Below are 24,003 nucleotides of genomic sequence, written 5' to 3'. Positions count from 1 at the left end.
GGGCGGGGCGGGCGAGGTGGCCGACCGGGTTGCCTAGGGCGCCCGGGCGGCTTGGCCCGCCCCTGCTATTGGAGGATAGAGTGCAGTGTTTCTGTGAGTGCTTATGGCTGTATTTTCGACCTTTCTGATAAAGCTTAAGTTCAAGTTTTTACCTTTCCTTCTCCTTTAAGTTTTTTTAAAAAAATGATAAAACAAAAAAAGATACAAAATCAAAAGGCTTGAAATCCTTTTACCTAGACCATGTTGCAACCCTAAATATGGCACAGGTTTAGAAACCAATGTGTAAATCTGTGGAGTTAGAGGCTTATTTTGAGGATAATGAGCTAAAGGAGAACAGACTTGTCATACAGGGTTACCAGTTTACTTGTTGCAATATTTACTGATATATATATTCCAGTTAGGTGAGATTCTTTAATAGGTCACTCAACACAATATAAACTATCATTCTATTTTTTTTTTAAATAGGTGTAGGGAGGTTTTTTCGTTTATGCCATGTTTGTAAAACTATAACTGGCAACCATGCGGACCTTGCACCCTTGCACTTAGGGCTTGAGTTGGTTCCTATTGACTCCCACATACATAAGGTGAGATGTATAAAGCGCACACATTACTACATAAACTGTTCCTGAACAATATGCCCAGCAGAGTGCGCCCTGGATGAACTGCCAGCCGTCCATCAAGTAAATCCCGGTAGCACACAGCACAGCACCGGTATTGCGGAATCTCAGCGCGTAACAATAGCCCAGTTCTGCTGTAGGCTGTGCCGCGACCGTCCTTTTCTTTTCTGGGCGGGGCCATTGACTTACTAACATTTTCCAAAGATTTTCCCGAACGTACAGTGCAAAAGAAATCCAAATTTAGCGTGCACAAAAAGTAAATTGTATTCAAACTGAACATTATCACACAATATTTACCCTTTAGCTTACAATGCCCAGAATAAGGACATTTGGAAGTTCGGCACCTGAAACTTGAAACGGTTTCCATGGTGACGGCAATGTGGTAAGAATTGTGGGCGTGGTTATTGCTTTCCCAGCATGCTGCGGGTGGGTGACCGGCTTCCCTTCTGTCTAAGCTCCGCCCTTTCTCCTGACAGTGACCATGGCGCCGGTGTACAGCAAGTACCTGACTGCCCGCAACTCGTCTGTAGCTGGCGCGGCGCTTTTCCTGCTCTACCTGATTAACAAGCGGAGGGGGGCAAGCGGGTAAGATGTTTGTCTGTGTGTGGGACGCAACGCCGGGCCCTGATTGGGCAGTGTCTTACTTTAACCTTTTTCTCAGGGGGCATCCCAGGCCATAACTGAAGAGATCTGTTCCACACCTGTGCCATACAGGTGTTTCAGGGGGAAAGGGATGGGGTGTTAAAGAAGTCAAACAACCCATTGCTGTTTTTCTCCATTTTTTGCTGAGTTATATCTCATATATGATTATATAATATATGATTCCACTGGGGTTGCTGGAGAGTATAATTACATGCTTCAAATGAATGAAAGTTTTATGAGTGGAAATAAATGCACAGGTTGCTATGCACCTCTGCAGGTGCAATGTAGTGCAGCTCTGACAGATGGCAGTCAGTAAACGAACCATCCCTTATTGCTTGCGGGGTAAAGGTGATCTTTCCTGTCTGTTAGAATGAGTCATGCAAGTGCCATAGAGTAATAAGGCTTTCACAGTGACTCCTGCTCCAGATATCTGATTTGGCAACACCAGTGTATAGTGGCACAATGTTTTTTTCCCAGCTGTGCCAAAAAATATTTTATCTACTGCAACAGAATATTTGTTTGTGTATCACTCATTTTGTGCTCACATCATTTGTTTTGTGATGACAGTTATTTTTTGTCTTTGTGGAAATAGCTTTTTGTACCCTGTATATGAGCTCCCTATACACTGCCATATCTTATCTATGCATAGGCCTTCTTAATAGACTTTAGAACTTGATTATAAAGGGGGATATGCCGAAACGTGCTTAGTGTGAAAGCTATATGTGTGGTAAAGATTAAGTAGCCGAGAGGAAAGGAAAGAAAAAGTGCAAAAATATGGTTATTAGTGTTCATTTTTTGTCCCAAGTAATATTGGAGATCTAGTAAATGCTTATAGATTGTTAGCCCTTGCAGACAGGGCCCCTCACAACCTGATGTTTTGAAGATCAAAGGATGCTAAAAACATAAACTGAAGTTTTGTTAAGCATATACTCTATTTTGTAAGGTTGCAGTACCTGCAAATGTATGTAGCAACTAGACATTCATTTTCCTTTAAAGGGGAAAATCACCAAAATACTGAAAAGTATTTTGCATAATGAGAGAAAATGTAATTCTGTGCAACTATTTCTACATGATATTTGTCCTTTTCTGTTTCTTTACTGCTGGTTTTGACTCTTGAAACAATTTATGAGAGAGTAGTGAACCAGGAGTAATGGCATCTAGATGCAGGGTGACTGTGCAAAGTTAAAGAAAGAAAAAGCAGTAATACTCAGGAGTCTGTTTATTCCCCATGAGTGTTAGTAGGTGCTGGTTAAAATGCTCATTTAACCCATTTAACTTTGCAAATGTGAAGGTCTTAGGTCCTAATGTCATTAAAAAAGTATAGATGCCCTACATAATTTTTGCTGGAATTGGTGAAATTGCTTAAGGCTAATGTCAGACCAGGTGTATATTTTCGGCAAGCTGAAAAATCCCTGCCAAAAATACCGGCATGCACCCGAATGAATGGAATACGCACAGGTGCAGGCACATATAGCCGAAATACGCATAAAAACGTGAGACATTGCATTCTCTTGCGTTTTTATGCGTATATCGGCTACATGTGCCTGCACTCGAGCGTATGCCATTCATTTGGGTGCAGGTACAGGTAGGAGCATATGGCGGTATTTTCGGCAAGCGGTTTTAAGCTTGCCGAAAATATATGCCATACGCCTGGTCTGACATTAGCCTTAGAACCAAATTAAGATTGCCTGGCATTGTGAATTGTGTGGGCCTGTGATTTGTGTCAGCACAGACCTTTAGAATAAATGGCATTTTCTCTTATGTGGGCCAGGCCAGATTTTCCAAAAAGCTCATCATGTTTTTGTTTTTGTGCACAAGTGAAATTCTGACAAAATACAGTATTAGGCAAGTTTATGTAGTAAATCTATTGCAGGGTGTTTCTACAAGGTGTAGAATTGCAGCACAGCCCTTTATCTTGCTGTTTTCCCATGGGTTTAAATGAACAAATGCAACATTAAATTTGTGACTTCTTTTTTTTTTTTGTTTTTCCTGCTTTGATATTTAAAACAAAACAATCCGAATATAGAGGAGAGCACCAAAAGCGGAATTCTGCTAAAATGCTATTATGCTTTAAATGGTTCACCTTGTTCAAGTAATACTTACACTTGATAAAGGGCGTCACATTGCCCGAAACATGTTGTGTTTTTTGGTCTGAAATAAATAGCATTTTAGCAGAATTCTGCTTTATGGTGCTCTCCTCTATATTCGGATTGTATTGAAGGGCTCAGCGGTGTGCCTTGCGAGGATTGATGCATCAAGCCTGATCTAAGGGCTGTGCGGTTGAATACCTATTTGTTGATTTAAAACAAAACAGTCGGCTAGCTTTGTAAAATATAACGCAGTTAAGCTTATTAAAAACAAGCGCCTGATTTGTTATTGGCTGACTAGTTTTACAAAATAAAACCCAACATGTTCTAACACAATCTCATGGCTAAATGTGCAATAGGTTTAGTTAGTTTCAGAATACGAAGGTTTGGTCTTGAGGGTTTTTTTTTTTTTTTTTTACAGTATTTTCATAGGGGGTGTGCTGTGATCCTTGCAGCCCTGCATCAGTTACTTAATAGAATGTTTTATAAAACATGTATGGAATCTGCATCTAGTTAGGTCTAATAACTGGTCAGAGCTCTGCTTTTACATGGTAAACCAATAAATATGGCGTCCTGATTGGTAGCTATTTAGTTCTAGAAGTGGTGCAAATGTATTTGTTGTTTGTTTTCCACTTGTCATAAATTGTCTTAAAGGAGACATATTGGATACATGGGAAAAACCCTGTAGGCAGTTATGAATAATATATGGTGCTGGTTTCACTTTAGGCTAAACCCTGTTTCAAATGAAGGGTGGGTGTTTCCTAACAGTCCCTGCCAGACGCACCGTAGGAGGGGGAGACCCAATCACAGCCCTGCACTCACACAGGCAAAGATAGGCTTCAGTTCCCTATCAGGTCAGCCTAGCTGCTGATTGGTTCCTTTCCTGCATGTACTGAGAACCGCAGGCTCCCCTGCACATCCAGAGAATTTAGCCAGCAGGAAGTGGAACAGATGGGTGGGACTAGTGGGGTTTTGGTGGAATTTCTCAATAAATCAGTCCGAAACACAACTTTTTTTTAAGCACAATCATTCTATATTTAGAGGAGTATAATTTACTGGTACATTCCTAATTTTAATATGAAATGTCTCCTTTAATTGCATCTATATTTAACCCATTAAAACATAAAAATGGCCTTTCTGGGGATTCCATGACTTAGGGACTCAAAATTAGTTCTTCTTACAATACCTAAACCAGTTTTGGCCTACAGAGCTAATAGTCATACATCAGTATAAATAAAAGTCCTGCAGTAGCCACCATTGTTATCTGTAGGTACTCCTCAACAGGTTACAGACCCCGTGCTCATTGTACAACATTTCCAAATTCAGATATAAATGACCCAGAGAGTACACATTTTCTCAGTGGATTACACAAATCCACAGAGAAAATCTGTACTCTCCGGGTCATTTATATCTGAATTTGGAAATCTAATAGTCTACTTGCCACAAAAAGATTGGGGATCCCTGCTCAATAATAACAATCTCTAAAATTCATTTTTTAAAGAAATAACTCTTTGATTAATTCAGAATATTTAGATGGCAGATTAGTGTTGGATAAATCACAATTGTTTAAGCTGCTTTTGTAATTCTTTGGGAACTAACATTCCGCAGGACAAAGAATGTACTATGTGGGCTAATACAGTGACAACTGTGTCTGGTGGCGGATACAGTACCAGAGACCCAACCACTTAACATCTGGGAGAATATCTTTATAAAAGAAGTTCATTTTTTTTTTTTAATATGAAAGTCAAGGCGTCACTTGTGAATTTTTTTTGCATGAGATTGACTGAACAAATATTCAAAATATACACACTTGAATTTTGTGTGTATATGCCACTAATGAGTCACAAGGGTACAGGTATATATTGAATTATCTATGATAGGCATAGTGAAGGTACTGCTTGTTATGTGCATAGGACTTCCCATTCTCTGCATTTATATATAGGATTCTAGTTCTGAGGAGCATTCACCATAGACAGCACTGATAGTCTTATTATAAAGAAAGACAGTGCAGCTATCACTCATAGCTTTTCCTTTTAAAGACATTCTCTTTTAAATCATGAGTAATCTCTTTTTTTTTTATCAGTATATCTTTAAGATGGTACGATGCTTTAATGTTTCACTTGAAAACACGCGTATGTGTAATTCTCCTCACAGGGCTTTGAAGCCAAAGGTTAAATGAACACACTGATATGAGTTCACTAAGCCAGTATTTCTCCACTGGTATTTAACACTATCTCCCCCATCTGCTTTTATAATTATATTACATTTTTTTAAATATTGGAGGAAACTTTAAATTGTAAGAATCAATGTCCTTCCCATCTGCTTTCCCTATGCTTTAGTGTTTTGCCATACAAGCTAATTTGAGAAAAAGGTAATACGGTTATGTAAGGTTGCATAGACTTCATAGTGTTGCACTAGAACTTGGCAGTTGCATGGAACTTGTCCCTTTGCCATGCTTCACTCTTTGACCCCATAAAGCTTATTATTTCCTGTTGCTGTGAGTCCAGCCTCACAATGTCTGAAATCCGCATAAGGGTAGTGAAATGCTGGTGCTCCCATTCAGTTCTTTATTTCATCACTGGATCTTAATCTTATTTTTTCTAAATAAACTCAGCCCTCCCTATCTGTTTGCTTCTACACTTAACACACAGACTCTTCAAAATTAAGTTCCAATTAAAAATTAAAAAAAAAATTAATGTCTTCCTATTCAGTTTATAATTGCTACAAATTGTTGCAAATTACCTGCAAATTGTTGCAGGTAATTTGTATATTTCCAGCCAGTTGCCCTTATTATATCCTTTCCTGGCCACAGTAATAGTTTCCTCTTCCTAGTATGCAACTACTGACATTGAATGATCTTCTTGAATAAGCAGGCTTTCCATAACAAGGTTACACCAGGCAGGTGAGTCCAAAAAGACTCTAAATATTTTCCTTAACTAAGTATTGGTCAATACCAATACCAATGCTGTCTGTATCAGGTTATACCAGGAAAACTGGAAATTTTCATTTTTCCGTTTTGAATTTTTGATATTGCATACATTTTTAAGAGGTTTCACTCATTAGTTAGTTTGATCTTTGTAATGGAGTAGTGCCCTGCAGATTTATATTTTTCATAAAGAACCCAGTGTACTCCACCCACCCACCGACAGATGTATCACCTTGTATTTTTCCATCACCTTGTATTTTTCCTGTCCTAGTCCACTCTGGCACTAACCTTGCACGCCATAGTAGAAATGGCTTCTGTAAAAAAACTGTTCTATTTGGTAAGAAGAGATGAGGGAGACATATCATTATGTATGTTTCCCCACAGCTTCAGTTTTTTCCCTGCTAGTTGCTAAGTGTTTCTGGGAAGAATACTGAAACCACAAGCAACATGAAACACATAAGGAGTAAACTAAATATTTTCAGGTCACTCTTTGATAATTGGCCCTTGACACAAACTTTGCAATACTGTTTCTGTAATATCCCTAAAGTGAATATTATTATATGTCTTTAAACTAGTATGTCTTAAAGGCTTTAGTTGGGTTCCAAAGGCCATTGCAGCATCTCCTTTTACAACATGGATTTGGGCCTAGGTGCCTCAGGCAAGTGACATGAAGTTGTGGAATAGTAGTGGCTAAGCATATATTTATATTTCCAAAAGCTATTGAGTTCTTAAAAAATATTTTTTTTCAATAGGTACCTAATTTCTGTATGTGGGGGAGTCATGTGTGTGCAACGTGTACGTGTTTGCTGAGCTTTGGGAGATGCTGTGAACGACTGTACTTCCAATTTACAAGGCACCCAGAATCCTTCCCAGTTCTCTCATTCTCCTGGGACTCTGCTGCACTGTGCAATGCTTCTTCCCTTGCTCTTACGTTATTTCTAGTCCAGTTCACGTTGCAAGAACTTCTTTGTGTGGTGTAAAAACTTAGAACAAAGAGGAGGGATGGACATCTAGTGGCTTAGCTGAATGGCTGAACAGAAAAGAGGGGCACAGAGCAGGGAGAACTGAAAGAAAAGAAATTTTGGGTTTTTATAAATCTGAGCTGCTACTGATCAGATTACTAGTTTCTGATAGGTCTTTATTTGTGACTGCACTTGTTCACCTATGTTCAATCAGTCCCTTTAAATACTAATTTTGAGACCAAATTTATACACTTTAATTTGTTTGTATGTTCTCAGCAGTGGAATTGTTTTGCTTAAAATGCATGTAATAGTAACAAAGCTGGGCACATAGCAATGCAGTGCAAAGCAGACAAATTTAACAAGGGATCTGTAGTAGCTATTGGGAGTGGAGATCCATTTACTGTTGTTTAGCCTGCAAATGTATTGCATCTTGTTCTGTCACATTTACCATGTGTTCTTTGAGTGCGAAAGGCATGTTCACTACATCAGAACCCTAGGGCAGTGCAAATGGTCATAATCACATCCCTATTCATGTCTGTAGAATCACATGGATGTGATTGATGGATGTGATGCACATTGTTTTCCTTGTTACCAGGTTAAAGGAAAAGTAACACTAAATATTTTTAAGTAAAAAATCTATTCTACCCTCCCCCAATAATTGCCCTATCCTGAAAACCATTTGTTATTTTGAATGCTTTAGAAGAAAATATCTGTTAAACTAGGCTTCCGGTCATTTGAACAAAGGCAATACGGCGATGCCGGGGAAAGTATCAGGGGATGCATCAACTATGCGGCGATCAATTGATCGAGCCTAGCCTGACTCCTTCCTATACAGAAGGAAGGCTAGGCTTGATCAATCGATCGTCGCATAGTGGACGCATCCCCTGAAACTTTTCCTGCATCGCCGTATCGCCTTTGTTCAAATGACCGGAAGCCAAGTTTTTTTACAGGTATTTTCTACTAAAGCATTCAAAATAACAAATGGTTTTCAGGATAGGGCAATTATTGGGGGAGGGTAGAATAGATTTTTTAGTGTTACTTTTCCTTTAATTCTGATATTGTCAACTGTTAGAGCTCTGATAGATGGACTACCTCTGGGTACAAATGATGGCTAGGCCCTGACAAGTGCTGCTTAAACCCACATTCTGTTTATTCCTATGGGATTTTTATAAGCGTATTTAACAAATGGTGAATTCGAACTTTCACCCTTTGATAAATATGCCTCTAAAAATCCTATAGGAATGAATAGAACATGGGTGAATTTTTAAATGTATTAAATGCTAAACTCAAATTTTGACACATCTACATCTAAATGTGATTCCTGTTTATAAAGTAATGGATGCGTGCCACGAAGTGAGATACACTGAGATGCTCGTTGCTCTTTTCCTAATAGTGTAATGTAAGGATTAACATCACAGCCACGCCATGTAACAATGCTCTGCACATTAACACTGCGCTCTTCAAATGCCAGTACCATATGCAAGGATAGCCTCTCCTATTCTACTTCTGTATTTTCATAATCTTACCATGTTGTGGGTACTGATCTGCAATCTTGGTTATCAAACTTTGTTGCCAAGTGAGCTTCACTGGTATAATTTGTGTCACTACTTTATGTTTATGCAAATGCAATGACTCCAAGAATCATGGGTAACAAGAAGACACTGATAATCAGGATAATTCAGATGTTTTCTCATGCCATGTGGGTTGTTAGGTAAACTGCCCTGTCAACTGTGGGAAATTAGCTTCCCAGTCCCTGTTACTATAGCACCCATAGTAATGTTTGTTTTATAGGTTAAAGGTACTGTATTATGCAAGTTAGTGCAAAAACTAGGTGAGAGAACAATGGTGTGATGTGTTAAAAGTCCAAAGTGCTTATTCTGATCTCACCACTGGGCAGCATTGTGCAATACACAGCCAAGAACCTAACAACATGGGAACTTTTATTTATTTATTTGTTTTTTTATACTGTAGTTGTATGTACATAGTATGTTTAATGTATAAATGCTTCTATTGCACAGCATTGCAGAATATCCCCCATATGTAATAAAAGGCACTAAGTTTGCCCAGGAGCCATAATCCATAGCAGCCAATAAGATGCCCAATGTTCAGCTAAGCAATGAAATATAGTTTTCAGGTCTGTGTGGGGTTGGTCTGTATTGCTATTTAGAATTGCTCTGTGGCACTTGGGTGTATGTTTAGTTTTACAATTACTGTACTGTATTAGTACACACAAGTGGAATAAAGTTATGGGTGACTAACCTGTAAATACATTGTGAAATCCGAAATTGCCATGAGTTAACAATTCTCAGTAGTAGTAATGAGCGAATTTTTTTGCCAGGCATGGCATTTTCGGAAAATTTCTGCACTTTGCCATTGGCGGATTTTTTTCATGAAACGGGTGCAAAAGTTTGGCATGCGTCAAAAAATTGTCACGGGCCTCAAAAAAAATTGTTGCACCCCTCATTTTTTTACGCGTGTGACAATTTTCATTTTCAGCATTTCACAAATATTTTCAAAGATTCAGGGGAGCGAAACGGGACAGATTCGCTCATCACTACTCCTTGCTCATCAATGCTCCTCTACCGTCTTTGAAATAAAAATTGTTAATATATATTGGATACAGTTTGAAAATATAATGTGTTTTATTTTATTTTCAGGAAGAAAAATGGCAAGCCATCTGTACAAAACAATGAGGTGATTGGATTTCATTTCTTGTATTTGAGTAATAGCAATGGTGTAAAACAGAAATGGGCAAATAAAATAATCCAATCTTATGCTCTCATCTAACTCTGTATCATTGTGGGATGCAACTCTCACCTGTTAAAGGAGTGGTTAACCTTAATCAAATTTTTGTATGATGTAGCTAATGGTATTCCAAGATGCTCTGCAAACTAACTTCTTTATTGGCTCTAAAATCCAGCCACTTTGTATATCCATATTTAGTGGTTAGTGGCATTTTGGTGCGGTGTTAGCAGTTGGATGAATGGATCATCCTGCCTATACTATTACACGGCTTTGAAAGTGCCCTGCCAATTTGGTTTGAGTCTTGTTGGCAATATGACATGGACCCAATATTTGCACTCACTTTGGGGAACATGTTTGTAGGGTTTTTGTGCCTGTTTTGTGGTTACTGCATTAATTATACCAACCTGGAAGAGGTTTGATGGGAAGTCAAACATTAATAGGAGATGGCCTGTTTAAAACAAAAACAATAAATTAAATAACTAACTTCTAGTTATAAATAATAAAAATAAAACAATATGCTGTCTGGATACCCCAGCAACAAGTAGCATTGTACATTTAAGGAAAGGAAAGAACAGAATAGAAAGACAGTTTGAAAAGAAAAGAAAAGATCAGCTGCAAATCATATCAGAATATCGACTTTTACTTTATACAAAGGGGCAGATTTGCCAATCTTTGTCCATGTTCGGGCAACCTGTTCCTGGAAAAACATGTACATTCCTGGATTCAAGAACCCACTTGTGGATGGAAAAAAATACTCTGCTTTTTAAAATCCCATTTGCAGCAAATGAGTATTAGCGGAAAAAACAAGTTGTTTTTTTTCAGCAATTGGTTGTCGAACACAGGCAGTAAATCTACCTCTAAGGTTTACTGTAGCATGAAGTTCCCCTTTAATAGAGTAGGTGACACCTTTATGTTTATATAGCCATGTGTATATCAAGGTCTGACTTCTGGCTGACTGTATATGGGAAAGTGGGAAGCAGCCCACTTCCACTAGTCAGATATTTGATATTAGCTGCAAATAAAGATTTATCTTTTTTAAAGAAAATCTGCTTTCCCCTGGGATCCCAGGTCATGTGGAGGATACTGGTATCATGATTGAAAAGGTATCAGGATCTGTTTAACCAAGTTGCAAGGAGCCTTATTTACAGCACTTTGCTTGCCACCCTAAAAAAAAAACTCTCTGCAGTGTGGATTATGGATTCTTGGCTAAGCAATAGTAGCCGATATCCACATAAAAACGAGAGAAAATGTAAAGTCTTGCGTCTTTATGCGAATATCGGCTACATGTACCTACACCCAAGCATATTCAATTCTTTCAGGCACAGGTAGGGGGAGTTTTAAGCGCATGGAGCGTATTCTCGGCAAACGTTTTTCGGCTTGCTGAAAATATGCGCCATACACTTCATGTGGCATTAGCCTAAAGTCAGGCTATAAGCAAACTAGAACAGCTGCTCAGTCAGGGTACAGCAAGGAGGAATAATGAGCAGGTGGACCTATGGGAATTATACTTATTATATCTATATCTTAATTACCTTCTTGTATTTCTGTTATCTTCTGTTCTGACTGTCCTTGTTAGATAAGACCATGCCCCATATCCACCCTTTTGGATTATGAAACATGGTTAGGACCAACAGGAGAGCTGTAGGAATGCTTAATGAGTTGGAGGACAAAGCTTTTGTTTCTGAACCATTAAGGTCCATTTACACATCTGCTGTACTGTAATGCAAATCATTTTATTTCAGTGTGGGCCATTTAAGAAGAGTAACACTAAGATACATAGTACTCTTTATGAAAAAATCATTTTAAATGTTCAATTTAGATAACTAATATGAGGGGTAACTTACAAAGACCCCAGATGCAAATGCTAGAGCACTAAAAGCTTTAAAATCACGCCCCTTGGTCAATAAGCTTTTGTGTTTGGTGCTTTGCTCTGCTCTCCACCTAGCTGCAGATTAAATAAGTGGTGGAAGGTGCCGAGCACATTGCTGGTGGGAATAAGGTCTGTGCAGGGTAGGATGGATGCCCCCCCCCACACCCCCTATAAATAAAGTGCAATGACCTGGCCCATTGGGAGTTAAAAATGCAATAAACTTGCTCTTGCTAATAAAAGTGCCAGTCCCAGGGCAATGGGTCCTGGGGGTGGAACTCTGTTTTGCTAGCTCTGACACTTAACTGAATTAGAAATAATTATTCTTTCATTATTTACAGTGCTATTTATTAGAGTGCTAATTGAAGATGCTAACTATAATTTTGGGCAGCACTAGGTTTGAAATTATATCTAATTTGCAAAACAGTGCTATAACCAGGACCTCAGACCTACTACAGCACTTACTTTTTTTCATAGGCTTCTCTCTGTATCACTCTACAGTTTTTAGATCATTTCAAGACTTTATCAATTTTAAATGCTTTTTATTCTTTAATAGTAATGATGATTTTTTTTATTTCAGAAAGATGGAAAAAAGGAAAAAGCAGTGGTTGATAGAGTTTTCTTTGCACGGATTGGGCAGATCTTGAAAATACTAGTGCCTAAAACTATCTCCAAGGAGGTATGGTTCATTTTGTCTATAATACCCCATTATTCTCATTCCCCTAAATCATAGAGGCAGGGTAACTTCTTGTTCTTACATATCTTCTATGTAACTGGACCAATTAACCAGTTTGCATGTGGGAGGAAACCAGAGTACCTTAAAGGAAAAAGAAAGTCAAAGTGCCAAAATGTTAGGCACCCCCAAGTGACTTTGACCACCTACCTTTTACCCCGGGCTGGTGCCCCTGTGAGGAGGGAACAGCACCAGCCCGGGGTAGCTGCTGGCGCTTCCTTCTTCCTGATTCGCTGCGCACGCATGCGCAGTAGAGTGAAAGCCGAACTTAAACATTAAAGTCGGCTTTTCACTCTACTGCACATGCGCCCACCGCTGGCATTTCAGCAACGGAAGCAGGAAGAAGGAAGCGATCCGCTCCAGGTACCCCGGGCTGGTGCTGTTTTCTCCTAACAGGGGCACCAGCCCGGGGTACGAGGTAAGCGGTTAAAGTCACTTGGGGGTGCCTAACATTTTGGCACCCCCAAGTGATTTTGCCTTTCGTTTTCCTTTAAAGGATAAGAAAAGGCAAAGTCACTTGGGGGTACCTGGAGCGATGCGCTACCTCCTTCCTGCTTCATTTAGCTGTGACTATGCGGTAGGTGCATGCGCAGTAGAGTGAAAAGCCGACTTCTCTGTTAAAGTTCGGCTTTCACTCTACTGCGCATGCGCGCACACCCGAACCAGGAAGAAGGAAGTGCAGCAGCTACCCCGAGCTGGTGCTGTTCTCTCCCAACAGGGGCACCAGCCCGGGGTAAAAGGTAGGTGATTTAAGCCACTTGGGGGTGCCTAACATTTTGGCACCCCAAGTGACTTTGCCTTTCCATGTCCTTTAAGGCTAATGCCAGACAAGGTGTAGGGCGGATATTTTCGGCAAGCGGAAAAGCGCTTGCTGAAAATACCATCCTATGCCTCCTACATGTGCCTGCACCCGAATGAACAAGATACGCTCGGGTGCAGGCACATGTAGCCGAAATACACAAAAAAACGCGAGCGCATCTCATTCATTCGGGTGCAGGCACATGTAGGATGCTAAGGGTGGAATTTTCAGCAAGTGATTTTCCGCTTGCCGAAAATATCCGCCCTACGCCTCGTCTGGCATTTGCCTTAAGACACCAACATAGACACAACATAGAAGAATATACTAATTCCCAGTTCCCCCAAAAGACCTGCTCATCTCAGATAGTGCCTAGAAAAACTGTTTTTCTATTTGCCCTATAGGAAAAATGAAAACTTTTACAGGCCTCCTTCACATAGCAGCTAATGATTTCACATTATGGCTTTCCATGGAACCATCTACACTTATCATATCAACAGCAGCTGGTAGTAGGGAGTACAGAAAATATTTAGCACATGGCTGTATAAAGTTCAACAACACCTTAAGAACCTTTTAACTTTTGCTGTTGTTAATGCTGACCTAAGTATTTTTCAAATGGGATTTTCATCTGCATTGTGCCTAAAAATGTGTTTTAGGCAATAAAAACCTAAGGGATATTTGTAAATGCACCTGCATTTTTGTCCTGTGCAGGAAAATGCAAGAAAAATTATTCCTTCCAAACTTTACATAGATGGAGTAAAAATTAAAAACTGAAATGCATACATTCAAATCAAATGCTTATTTCTCTTTGTCCCAGACTGGCTATCTGGTTCTTATAGCTGTGATGCTAATTGCTCGTACATACTGTGATGTTTGGATGATTCAGAATGGCACATTTATTGAAAGGTATTTACCCTTTTCTTTCTCATGTTAAGATCAATAGGTTATAGTTGCTGTTCATTTTAAACAGAAGAAGAAACTGGAACATTACCGTGTAGACTGTATGATTTAGATGATTGTGGCTATTCACTAAAAATTGAAGAATTGTATATCAGGGCTCATTTGCTAATCTGGTATAAAGTACAAAACAATGTAACCACAGTGATTTCCCAGAATTCCAACCAAAAAGGGTTTGCACAATAATCCATTACCATTTGCACAAATGTGTGGTATTCAGTATCCAGCAAGAATCATTGCACTTCTACTGCATTTTAAGTAAAAAAAAAAAAAAAAACTTTTTTTTTTTTTTTTCCACTATTTTGCACTTAATTCATTTTAGTAACCATTGCAAATAATCTTAAGAAGCCATGGATTGGCAAACTTTGAGGCATCAAATGTGGCAGAATCATAACATCATCCCTCTGAGTTGCAGTTTGTACCTTTTGCAATGGCACATGGTGTGTTTTTAAATTGCAGACAATGTGAATCACTGAATGGAAGCCAGTCCAATCATTAAAAAATGTGAATGCATGCATTTTTACCAGATCTTGCAATTGGACTAACTTCTGTGCATCATTTCACATTGTGTGTGATTTAAAAGTTTTACAAAAACACCACACCATTTCCCTGAAGTGTGAAGAGAAGATCTACTTCTCTCCACCTGCCTACAAAACACAGGTCTGAATTTGCCTTATCCATTTGATTACTTTTATTTCCTGATAGAAATGTCTTTGATAGTGGGTGATAACATTTTTCATTCTTTATGAGGCACTACAATATATGTACACTATTACTAATGCCAGCCCCATCCATATGTTTCTGCTGGCTTACAACCTTTTAGATGCATTAAGTCACGTCTTCCAACAGGACAGTTTGCCCTAAGCAATCTTAAAGAGAAATATATACTTAATTTAACATGCAGAGCTTTCTCCACACCAGGGTGGAATGTACAGTGCACTATATTAATATGCAACCTGTAACAAAATAAAATATTAATTTACCATGTTATCATGAGTCTGAGACCAGATCTGAAATCATCTGCATAATCGCATCCTCCCACCTAATAATAATCTGTGTAGCATGAGCAGTATTCTCTAGTTGCTGCTTTCATCCCATGGACTATTGCAGGGTATAAATTAGATATGGTATTGGGTAGCCAAACAAGATTGCATTTTTTTGAGCAAAAGAACAAATGCAGTTTTTAAAAGGGCCTAAAATAGCCCATAATATAGTAACCCTTATGTAGTTTAAAGATAATTTATTGCCAGTTTTATAAGTGAGTTGAGTCAAAGATATTGGTATGGGTTATTCTACACAAAGAGAGCCAGTTTGACGCTTGGGTGCAGGCATATGTAGCCGATATACGCATAAAATGTGAGACTTTGCATTCTCTCGCGTTTTTATGCGTATATCGGCTACATATGCCTGCACCCGAGCATATCTCATTCATTCAGGTGCAGGCACATGTAGGAGGCGTAGGGCGGAATTTTTCCGCTTGCCAAAAATATCCGCCCTACGCCTCGTCTGGCATTAGCCTAAGAATTCACTTACTTTTGCCACACACAGATATGTTATTGGACCATTTTTTTCCAATAAATACATGACCAAATATAATCATTTTTGTTTCATTTGTTTAACTAGGTTTTCTTCATCTACTTTTAGGGCTTGTTTGAAAATCAGATAATGTTTTATTTCACATTTATATAAAAATATTGGAAAATATAAAGAGTTCACAAACTTTCAAGCACCACTGTTTATATACCTTTCCCCCTCTGTAGCAGCTAAAATTCTTTATATTTATTAGCGGTTAACACAGTTACAAATGTTTTTTTCTTACATATGATTCTTAATCATATTATTAAAGTGAGTCCCTGCTTTTTTCCCCCCCACCAGTGGAATCATAAGCAGAAAAAAATCTGTATTCAAGAAACACTTTTTGCAGTATGTCTCTGCGATTCCTCTGGTAATGAATGACAAGAATGCATGCACGTGGCTGGGCACACTACTAATGTTACTACAAGCCTTAACTAAAATTTAAAAAGTCACTAAATTGAAGATACAAGTTGGCCCAATAACATCCATGCATGCATATATAAGCATATTCCCCACATTTCTTTTCCAAGCCAGGCACCAAATCACAAAGGGGGTAATTTTGTAATGAAACAATGTTTGTATCAGGTCTAGTAACCTGTAGCAACTAAACAGATGTTTGCCTTTAAAGACGTGACCAATAAATGCTGCCTGTTGGTTGGTTGCTAAAACTGTGCAAACTTTGCCTGTATCAAGTAGCCATGTAAGTGTAAGATCATTCTATTGGAAGCCTGATATCTGTTCGGAATAATTGCTTCATCCATGGTCAAAGCTTTTTGTCTGATATAAATGACTCTTACAAGCTCTTGTACTCATTTAAATGGATGCCGCTAACAGTATATGCATGTGGTGGTTTGCAGTGCGATCATTGGCCGCAGCAGAAAAGATTTTAAGAGATACCTGTTCAACTTTATCGCTGCCATGCCTGCTGTAAGTGTTCTTTATACTTATTATTTATACAATTATTTTCTTATAATGGAGAGATGGGCTTCCCGTAATTTGGAACTTTCTGGATAACGGGTTTCCGGATAACCAATCCCATACTTGTACTACTTGATATCTCAGTTGTGTGTGTGTCAATGTTAAAATAATGAAAGATAATTTTATTTAGAACGCCCTCTCCCTCATTGGTTAGCAATGCCACATACCTATGCCAGTGTACACTTAGTACATGCTTAACCCAGCAATAAATAAGTTCTCTGCTGTATTAAGTATTCATAGTGGATGCCACTTATGTTAATTATTAAAGGGAAAATATTTTCATATATTTTTTTCATGGCTATGAGATTGTGTAGTTATTATTATATTAGTAGTAGTAATTGCACATGGGGCACCTTATGTATAATTTTAAGCTCAAAAATCGCAATACAAAAATGTCTGTTTGACCTTTATTGACTTACACTGTAATTTTGTGAAAGTACTTCTGCATGCATTTTTGAGGCAGATGGCATGTTTTTAAGCAACTATCTTCTTGCTACTTTTCTAATAGTAATTTGTTATGCTCGCCAGATCTCTTTGGTAAATAATTTCTTGAAGTTTGGCCTGAATGAGTTAAAATTGTGTTTCCGGGAAAGACTTACCAAATACCTCTATGATGAATATCTAAAGTAAGTACTTATTTTTATTAATATATAGCAGTGAGTTAAAATGTGCTGTTCTGAGAACAGTGCTACAGAACTAAATGTTTGAGATTACAATGTGTAAGACAACTTGATTATAGGCTGGCAAGGCCTCTCTTGTTCAGTGGTCCCTTCTGTGGTGTATATGAATATCTTTGTATGTATGCACTTTAAAGAAAAGACCATTGTGTGCAGACTGTATACTATACTGTATATAAACCCTCTTCAGCTTGCAGTGCATTTATTAATTAAAAAGTGCCCTGTGGGACAGTATTCTCCTAGTGGGCCCGCATAATAGGAATTAGAATAATGAGGTCCAAGTGACAACTGCTGACCATTACACAACACTATGGTGCGTGGATCTTACACAAAACCGTCCTGCAATAGCTGTCATAACGTTCTATTATTTAGTCTACTGGGCCACAGCAAGCCTTCCTGCTATAGCAGCCATGAATTTGTTCTAATTATCCTGTATTATATAGCACCCACCTATTCTGCAGAACTTTACAGTGATTATACATCATTTATATCAGTCCCTGCCCCAGTGGAACACACAGTCTAAGGTCCCTAACACATCCACACACACACTAGGACCAGTTTTATCAGGAGCTAAATTACTTGTATGTTTTTAGAATGTGGGAGTAACCAGAGTACCTAGAGTAAACCCATACAAGCACAAAGAGAACATACAGATTCCATGTAGACTTTGCCCTGGCTAGACTTGAACCTTGGGCAACATGGCAGCAGTACTAATCATTGCACCACTTTGCTCTAGGATTTAGTATATTGTCATGTTCCCTGTCTCTCCCTATCAGTATAATAATATGCACTGCAAAGAGTAGTTCCCAGGAAGAGCCAACTAACAATGTCCAGTAAGGCCATAATACACATGTTAGACTATCTAGCAGTGTGTTATCACCATGTACTGTGTACAGCCATGTTAGGATTGCATTTAAAATAAATCCTATCTACTGTGCAGTATAACTGATCATTTGTATCTTTTGAACATTGGTTTTATTTTACCTTAGATCCTTTACCTACTACAAGATGGGAAATTTGGACAACAGAATAGCGAATGCTGACCAACTGCTTACACAAGATGTTGAGAGGTTTTGTAACAGTGTGGTGGATTTATATTCCAATCTGAGCAAGGTGAATTGCAGAAGATTAAATATCTAAAAAGAAAACTAAACCCTAAAAATGAATATGGCTAAAATGCAACCCATATTTTATATACTTTCTGCACCACCCTAAAGTTTCAGCACCTCAGTAGCCAAGGATCCAGGTCTTTACAGCTGTCACGGGGTCACCATCGTGGAAAGTGTCTGCGACACGTACATTCTCAGTGTGTTCTGAGCAGCCGTTGAGAAGCTTAGCTTAGGGGTCGTCATAAATTATCAATCAGAAAATGAGGTTTGCCTGTCATAGAACTTGATGCTACAGGGCAAATTATTATTTTCTGATACTAATTGCACTGGTTACAGTTGCAGTGTAATAATTATCTGTCTTCAGGGCCGGAACTAGGGGTAGGCTGAAGAGGCAGCCTCTCCTGCCTACCCCTAGTCCGCTGTCTTTAGTCATTGCCCCCGGCGCTCGTCATTACGCGGTGGTGACAATAATCCATCTGCAGCCGGGGGGCCACCCCTGTCTGTATTAATTACAAATCAGCATTATATTGTGACAATTATATTGTGTATATGCAGTATATTGTAAGTCAGCCCCCTAAGCTCAGTAACTAAGAACAGCACAGCAAGTGCAAGGAATCGGCAGAAAAGAAGATTGGGGCATATTTGGAGGCACAGATCTTCCCTGCTTAAAGTCTGCGGTTGCCTTGGGCTGGTTCAGAAACCCAAAACATAATGTACATAATTTCTATCTCACTTTTTTAGTTAAGCTTTAGTTCTCCTTTAAAGTTAATTATCTGGGAATTTTGGGAAGGGATATCTGTACGACATCCCACCTTTGTCATTTCTCAATGAAATTTAGGTCACTGTTGCTAAAATAAATTACATATATTTACTGTATTTATTATAATTCATTTCATCTTTTTTCTGTGTTTTAGCCATTTTTGGACATTGTCTTGTACATCTTCAAACTGACAAGTGCTATTGGAGCTCAGGTAACAGTTGATTCTGTATGTGTTAGTAGATATATATATATATATATATATATATATATATATATATATATATATATTTATTATTATTTTTTTTTTTTTTTAATAACCCATTTTTACACTATGCCATGCAGTTGTTTCATGCTCACATTCAGAAGCTTGTTTAACTGAAATATCATCCTTATAAATTGCCTGTGCTGTCTTCCTGCAGGGGCCAGCAAGTATGATGGCATACCTTCTTGTCTCAGGCCTTTTCCTTACACGCCTCAGAAGACCCATCGGCAAGATGACAGTTACTGAACAGAGATATGAAGGCGAATACCGATATGTCAATTCAAGGCTCATTACCAATAGGTATGTTCTTGCTGTGGGAGAACCAAAAACATGGTCCTGCTAAATCAGACTTGAAATAATTAGAGCTTCAAATAATATTTTATGAATTTATTTTTTGTGTTTTTAGTGAGGAAATTGCATTTTATAATGGGAATAAGAGGGAGAAACTTACCATCTACTCTTCTTTCCAAAAACTGGTAAGTTGAACTGTGGAAAAGTACTGATAGTATGGTGGAAAGTTAGGCATAATGCATGCTCTGCTTATAATTGCAGAGGACAAATTTCTAGTACAATAGTGACTAATTGCCTCCCATTTGTTCTTTTAGACATCTGAGGAGTATAAATATTTTTAAAATAACTTTCCTGTGCCAGTTTTCTTTTAAGCAGGTCGTTGAAAAAATAAATAAAATTATGTGGCCATGAACCTTTTTGTACTTTTCTTTTATTTCAACAGGTGGAGCACTTGCATAACTTTATTTTGTTCCGTTTCTCCATGGGATTTGTAGATAGCATTATTGCCAAATGTAAGTCAAACCTTATTACTCTCACTCCTGTTCTGCTAATTACAGAATAATCTCTACACTTATAAAGTAAAGTATATCAATAAATATATTTACTTACAGTGTCATATGTTAGTTACCAGTATTTATCAGCAGCAGAAGTTTCAGCCTCTATTGATGTTGCTTCCTGACTTGACGTCTGGTACAGAGCAGCTCAGTTTGATGCAACAGTTAGGCATCAGAGCTAGGCAGCCTGCATAGCTAGCTGTACAGCTCTTATTGCCATTTAACTCGACCACTCTTGGTTTGGTTCCAGAATTACAGCCCCCCCAACATTTGGGTGGGGCGAAGGCTGCATTGTGCTGTGGAGGTTGTTCCCTTTTTTTTGAGAATGCACAGGTCCTTCATGTGATCTGGACCCTGGAGCACTGTAGCATGGTGCTCACAGAAAAAGTCCTCTGGGCTGATGTGTTTTTCAGTGAAGAGGAGCACAAGCATAGGGTACTTTTCCTATTAGCACCATTCCACCATTGCTGGGCATAGCTCCGTAGGTGTCCAAGGTAAATAATCCGAAATTGATTCACTCCTCATCCCCCTCCCTGACAAGCTGAGCACGGGAGGAAACACAAACTTCTGCTCTCAAAAAATGTTGGTGCTTGCTGCTGGTACCAAAGTTTCCCTTATCCAGGGCCAGAACTAGGGCCCCGTCGGGCTTCCTAGACACACGTCTTTTCTGCCTACCCATAGTTCCAGCCCTAATGCCATGGTCTTCATTCACAGGGTCAGATTGGGCAGACGGGACACTGGGAAAAAACCTGGTGAGCCCTGGCCTTTGTAGGCCCCAGCGAACCAGTCCGGAACCCTGCCTGAAACTTAGCCCTCCACCCTTAGCCCTCCAACACGTTAAAGAATAATGAATGTGAAACGTGCAAAGTGACACAGCATAACTGACACAGGGGTTGGGGGTTGATGGAGGCACATCTGTAAGTTTGCAACTTTGGTGGGGGGCCCCTGAGGTGGCAGCCCCTGATACCCCAGTCCGACACTGTTCATTCACATCCTTTGGCCTCTTGTTGCTGTTGGGAGCACTGTGCATGCACAGTATTGTACCATGTGAAATTCACACATGCACAGAATAATAACTTACAAAATTCTATACTGTAGCTTCATATGATTCTAGACAGCCACAGGGGACTGCTAAAAAGTCAATAAAGAAGGAGACATTGTGCTCACATAGGAAACCATGGTGAATAACAATTTCCTTGTCCTTTAGTTGCTCAGTACCTTAAAGTCGTGTACCGGTAACTTTTAAAGCCAATACATTTTCATTCTGGTGATGCAAATTTTTGATAATGTAAATTTGTGTTTTAAATTATTCTTTTGCAGAGAGTTCTGTATTCAAATGAATATAAAAAAATGAAAACATACATTTCTAATTTTTGTAGAATGTTCTTAACCCAAAATGAATTACATGCTCTTATATTAATTTAAACCAAGAGGAATTATATACAAGATAATACTTACGGGCTTATTTATTTATGGTAAACTCATTTGAATAAAAAACTCAAATACTTCGAATTTTCCAGTTTACAAACTCCAATAAAACTCAAAAAAACTTGAATATCTCAAATTGAAAATATGGCTTTGCCTAGGACAACTCCCATTGACTTCTACATGAACTTGAAAGTTTTTAGATGCCGAATTTTTACATTCAAGTTTTTTTTAATAAATAACAGACAAGTTTTTCAACCATAATTTTAGGGAAACTTGAATCGTGAAAAAAATTCTAATTCGAACATTGATAAATCACCCCCTTAGTATACATGTATTAAGCCAGTAACCCTGAGGCTAGTACCACAAGGGGCTATTTCTCGGCCTGTGTATAAGTATAGGCCACTATACTGTGTCTGCACCTGGAGTCACTGTGTTGGAGTGGACACATGGAGTGGATTTAGGAAGCAGAACATTTGAGTATGAATTTGTGTGAAAATCTGCTGTGTGTGGTTTCACCCAGGCTGACTCCCAAGTGCAGAAACACAACAGAGCGAATGCCAGCAAATCGGCTGATTCTCATCTGCATTGATACACAGGGCGCGAACAAGCCCTGTGTGGCGTTGGCCTAAATGATGCTATTTTAATTTTAGTTTCAGCTGAAAATATATTTTGTATAAAGGTTTAAATTGTAAGTAGATAAGCTTTCCTTTGCCTTTACTCTTTGCTGCACTGTATAAGTTTAAGTTTATTATTCCATTACTAAACACCTTTTTTATTTTGTGATATATTATTATTTCAGATCTTGCAACTGTGGTTGGATACCTTGTTGTTAGCCGTCCATTCTTAACAATAAACCACCCGCGCCATCTAAACAGTTCACATGCAGAGCTTCTAGAAGTGAGTGTAAAGTTTGATGGTATGTCAAGTACAGGTTATGCCTTTTGAGTGGCAGTATCTCATGGCTTTCCTCATTTTATTATTAGGACTACTATCAGAGTGGAAGGATGTTGCTTCGGATGTCCCAGGCTCTTGGAAGGATCGTTCTTGCAGGCCGCGAAATGACTAGATTATCAGGGTTAGTTTACAAATTTAGCCTTGATTGTATATTAACTTTGCTACATATTTTACTGGTATAATTATGATATTAGACACTGAGCTGATGCTCTAAACTCACTCTATACATAATGTTGTGAAATAAAGTAACTAATGGGAGATTTTGGACAAGGTACTCATTGCCCTTTGTATAAAATAAATCTTGTAAATACTGAGCATAAATTAGTTACCTTTGTTCCCTGTTGCAAAACCTGGCATTTCTGCTTCCATTACGATGTGTTTATAAAGCAGGACTGATAGCAGGCAGATTACTACATGGCATGTTTGTGCTAAGAGAGCTTAATTGTAAAGAAAAAACTAATCCCTATGAACCTTGAACATTTGCCAGTTGTTGGCTAAAAGCACAAACATCTCTTAAAAGAAAAACTAAATATGTTTATTTGGCTTGTAGTTTTACCGCAAGAATAACAGAATTAATGCAAGTGCTCAAGGATTTGAACCAAGGGAAGTATGAACGCACTATGGTCTCCCAGCAGGATAAAGGTAATAAACTTTGTTACTTATTACTTATTGCAGTACATAACATGACATGCACACATTTTTATTCCCCCTTTTTTGTTTTTAAATCTTACAGAGGTAGAAGCTGTTCCAAGCATCCCCTTAATACCTGGAAGTGGAAAAGTTATCAATGCTGACAAGATAATTAAGTATGTCTGGGGTTTTATATTTATAGATGCTTTCATTAGCTAGACAGTCTGAGTACTATTGCTTACCTATAAAAGTACCTCTTATAAAACAACATCTTCCATCTGATTTCTCTCCTTTTGCCAGACAGGCACAGAAATTACCATCCACTTTTTAAAGGGTGGAGTATGGCAGACAATGCTACATATTTGCTTTTAGAAATGGGATTATAAATGCAATATGAGAGCTGTAGAAATTGACTTTAATAAAGGGGCATCTTGTGTTGTGATGGCAGATTTT

At 38.5% G+C, this 24,003-nt stretch overlaps 1 protein-coding gene across 1 annotated transcript in view; it reads left to right on the top strand.

Annotated features, from left to right (window-relative positions):
- Window positions 1–1,041: 1,041 nt before the first annotated feature.
- The window catches only part of abcd3 (ATP binding cassette subfamily D member 3), a 36,529-nt gene continuing 13,567 nt past the window's right edge, over window positions 1,042–24,003 (top strand). The window contains exons 1-15 of the mRNA XM_002933792.5: window positions 1,042–1,202; window positions 9,892–9,928; window positions 12,427–12,525; window positions 14,193–14,281; window positions 16,765–16,834; window positions 17,414–17,511; window positions 18,552–18,675; window positions 19,586–19,642; window positions 19,851–19,993; window positions 20,100–20,169; window positions 20,427–20,496; window positions 22,766–22,863; window positions 22,950–23,041; window positions 23,471–23,562; window positions 23,654–23,726. Of these exons, the coding sequence (XP_002933838.2) occupies window positions 1,099–1,202; window positions 9,892–9,928; window positions 12,427–12,525; window positions 14,193–14,281; window positions 16,765–16,834; window positions 17,414–17,511; window positions 18,552–18,675; window positions 19,586–19,642; window positions 19,851–19,993; window positions 20,100–20,169; window positions 20,427–20,496; window positions 22,766–22,863; window positions 22,950–23,041; window positions 23,471–23,562; window positions 23,654–23,726 (1,316 nt within the window). The 5' untranslated portion in view covers window positions 1,042–1,098. The remainder of the gene's footprint in view (window positions 1,203–9,891; window positions 9,929–12,426; window positions 12,526–14,192; window positions 14,282–16,764; window positions 16,835–17,413; window positions 17,512–18,551; window positions 18,676–19,585; window positions 19,643–19,850; window positions 19,994–20,099; window positions 20,170–20,426; window positions 20,497–22,765; window positions 22,864–22,949; window positions 23,042–23,470; window positions 23,563–23,653; window positions 23,727–24,003) is intronic.

The sequence above is a fragment of the Xenopus tropicalis genome, chromosome 4 (assembly GCF_000004195.4).
Source record: "Xenopus tropicalis strain Nigerian chromosome 4, UCB_Xtro_10.0, whole genome shotgun sequence".
NCBI classification, from domain to species: Eukaryota; Metazoa; Chordata; class Amphibia; order Anura; family Pipidae; genus Xenopus; species Xenopus tropicalis.
The sequence above is the reverse complement of the archived record's forward strand: the minus strand, read 5'-3'. Positions and strand labels throughout refer to the sequence as shown.